Below are 3414 nucleotides of genomic sequence, written 5' to 3' on the forward strand. Positions count from 1 at the left end.
ATATTTTTTCTCAAGACCTAATTTTAAGTCTAATTCAATGCGAATTACTCACCTCACCAATGGCTTTTATAGAGATGTTTTTAACATCTTGAACCCTAGGTTGAAAACCTCGGCCACATACAGTACGCCTCCGTCAAGACACACCTCCAAGCAAAGGACATTCTTAGAAAGACAAAAGCGCCTATCGCTTTGTAGTTTGTTTAACAGACGACTGAAGAAAAAAACTTTCCGGCCTTTGGTTCAGCTGTAGCACCCTTTCGGCGCCTAACTGCCATGCCACCAGAAGGTTGCAAGAGGGCTGGGATACTGCCAGGTTGCCCAAGTCTGGACAGGGGAAGTCAAGAGGCAGAGGTCGGGTTCGAACCACGGACCTTCCGATCAGTAAATCCGCGCTCTAACCACTTGGACCATCTCGCCCACCGCATAAAATCACACTTGTTAACCTTGTTTGTTGTCCACCTTTAAAACAACAACTGACCGCAAGGGTATGTCCAATTTAGAGTGTTCTGGATCTCAGGTCCCGTAGGCCACTGAGACCGAGCGGATGGTAATATCTTTTGCACCTTGTTTGAGAAACACTTTCCACCCCGTCAAACGGATAGGTAACACACATGACTTTTCAGTTGACAGGCGAATTTCTTTAACCAAAAGAAAGCCGATTCCCCCCACTATGATTGGGTAAAGTTAGCGATCTGCAGCATCAAATTTAGCGGACGCGGAACACAGAATTTTAGAATTTTAGGTCTGTTATCTGCAGTGTGGTAAGGATTTTTTTTAGAAGGATCGATCCCTAAATAGCTGCAGCTTGTGTATACAAATCAAAGTTCCATTGAACCACAAGAGCCATCATTCAGGGAGCCAATCAATGACCACGTGCGTGATGTGGTTTTTCTTTTCATGAATGCCACAAGAGCCATCATTCAGGGAGCCAATCAATAAGTGACCACGTGATGTGGTTTTTCTTATTCATGAATGAGTGTCACTACTTCCTGTCCAAGTGAGGACTGATCACACAGTGACTTCAGAATTTCTCGAGAATGACGCGGAACACTAGCCATCGGGTGAGCTAAAAATAGTTGAAGAACTCACCAAACTCTTGCGAATAAACAGAAACCTTTGAGCTGGCGGATTAAAAAGGAAAGAAAACTTGAAAAGTATTACTGTTAGTTTCGCTTATGCAAAAACGGACGGTGTTGTTGCTGAAACCTATTCCTATCTGTAAACCGCCTCCATCCAAATGGTTTGACTGATGGGTCAGGTGACGCAAGTGAATTCATAGTATCTATTTTTAGATTTTTATTCTTTTATCAGATACACACATTTACCTGCTAAAGCCCGGCTACACAGCAGGGGGTCAAAATTGCGCACTATCTTTTAAACTATGCGGCAATGAAAGTTTTGACATGTTATGATCGTTTGGACATATTCTGATCAGTTAACTGATGAAATGTTCCTGTGTCACTTATCCTGGTTGAAACACGAAGTTTGCAGGAGTTCTGTTTCCTATCCGGTATACTGCGAACGTCATTTTTTTTAGACAAACGATTAGTTAACTGACTTCCACTCACTGTGGTATATCTGTGGGTAAATCACTCACACTGTGATATCTGTGGTATAGTGTGTTGTCCAGTCGGGTTCTGTGGCACGCAAGCAAAATTGAGAGCTGAGACATATATATTATGAAGAATTGATGGTTTTGACCGGGGCTTTGTATATGATTCTAGCAAGCTGTACTGAGCACTACTCTTTTTTAGTTTTGACTGATCTGTACTGCTGTTCACGAGGATCCTAGGTTTTCAGGTGTCCATGGTTCACTACACCACCTGATCGGGTTCAGGTTTGTTTTCATCGGGAAAAACTGTTAATAAATGACCGTCAAAGAGAATTCAGGGTATTCCGGAAGTTTTGTGTAGTAAGGTAGTAATTTGCGACGTATTCGTGAGCGTCCTTGTCATGTAGCATACTGCAGCTAATTAGATTTGCCGCAGAAATTATTGGTGATCCCGCGACTTCGGAAACCTCGAAAGCAAACCTGCTCGGAGCACTGGCGAATCTTCGCGCGTTGGAGGTTCAAAACTTTTGAGTAGAAGTAACTAGATGCCGTATAGCCTTTGTTCTGCGGAGACTCTATTATTGAAAGGACTCTTGCAAACTGAATATTGTTGGAAGGGGGGGTTACAGAAAGCTAGAAAGGGTTGCCCCTCTTCTCCTATGTTTTGGAAATCCGCAGTTGATCTTAAGGTATACAAAAAGGGGAAAATAAAGAGTGTACCTGTAGTTTTGAGTATTAACGGGGAGGGGATTGAGTAGATACGTTAGGGTGGAATGAGCGATGGGAGAGGAACTCATCAACATTTGTTTGTATATTCCTGGCAAATGTCAAAGCAAAAACCTGTCCGTTGGTTGTCGGACAGGCGGCTGTTGATCTGTTCGCCGAGTTTGGCAATTGACTTGCAAATATTTCATCATTCGAGAAGACATCTTCACCGCGCTGATGAAGCAAAGCGATCTAAAATGATTCTAGAGATCCTGCCAGAACATTTGCACCCAAGAGTATACGTAAGGCATTTTCTTGTCAGACTGCTATCCCCGCTCTAGTGCCTATTACCGGAGAAAACTGGCCGACAAGGAACGCAACGACTTATTTAGAAGCTAGCGAGTGCGTGCAAGTACAACGGCCTTGCGCTGCATGTTGAAAGGGACTGTTTGACCTTGATCCAAGGCTAATCTGGCGCTACACTTTGAAGGGTGCTGTTTGATTTTGATCCAAAGCTGTCTGATTGGCGTTTAGTTGAGTTTCAGGGTCTCAGCAGGTTTCGAGTATTCTGGGATAATCTTCGGGAATCTGACCTCCCTGACACGGACTAAGCAGTGAATGTCGCTTTGTGAAATGATTCTTTTTGAAAAGGTGATCGAATCATCCCCGAAAGAATGAGAGGCGGCATGAGATGTAGTCAAGCGATTTGTTGGTGGGGATCAGGAGAAGTTTGCTCCGAAAGTAATTTGGTCAAAAACGACTGTGACATGAAAAAACATATCGTGCAACATGCGTATAAGTGATATAAACATTTTGGAAACAAATTATCCCTCATTTCACTCCAGATTATCATTTGTCATCATATTTGTTCTTCTAGGAAACATAATTTGTGTTTTACTGACCCAATCTTTTTTTCAAACGGAAATGTTCTGACACATCCTGATGTGATAATTTCCTGAGATCGTGTGGGGTTTCGGAAAAACCTATAGACCAATAAGTTGAAACACTAAACACTATTTTTGTACTATTTGCTTCCTTTTTTTCCAAACGTGTAGGTTGGAAAGAGATTTACACACAAAATGATATTCACAAACAGGGACTTGCCCACCAATGTGTGTTTTCTTGATGATTTAATGCTGAAAAGGTCAGCTTTGAGA

The 3414-nt window shown here is 42.4% G+C and overlaps 1 protein-coding gene across 1 annotated transcript; it reads right to left on the minus strand.

Moving 5' to 3' along the window:
* Window positions 1-200: 200 nt before the first annotated feature.
* T265_11335 (hypothetical protein) lies at window positions 201-2481 on the minus strand (the record flags this gene model as incomplete). Its single annotated transcript, XM_009177966.1, has 2 exons — window positions 201-324; window positions 2393-2481. 2 exons carry the CDS (start codon window positions 2479-2481, stop codon window positions 201-203), a joined length of 213 nt encoding a protein of 70 aa, XP_009176230.1.
* Between the last annotated feature and the right edge of the window lie 933 nt (window positions 2482-3414).

This window comes from Opisthorchis viverrini (assembly GCF_000715545.1).
Source record: "Opisthorchis viverrini unplaced genomic scaffold opera_v5_476, whole genome shotgun sequence".
In the NCBI taxonomy this organism is placed as follows: domain Eukaryota; kingdom Metazoa; phylum Platyhelminthes; class Trematoda; order Opisthorchiida; family Opisthorchiidae; genus Opisthorchis; species Opisthorchis viverrini.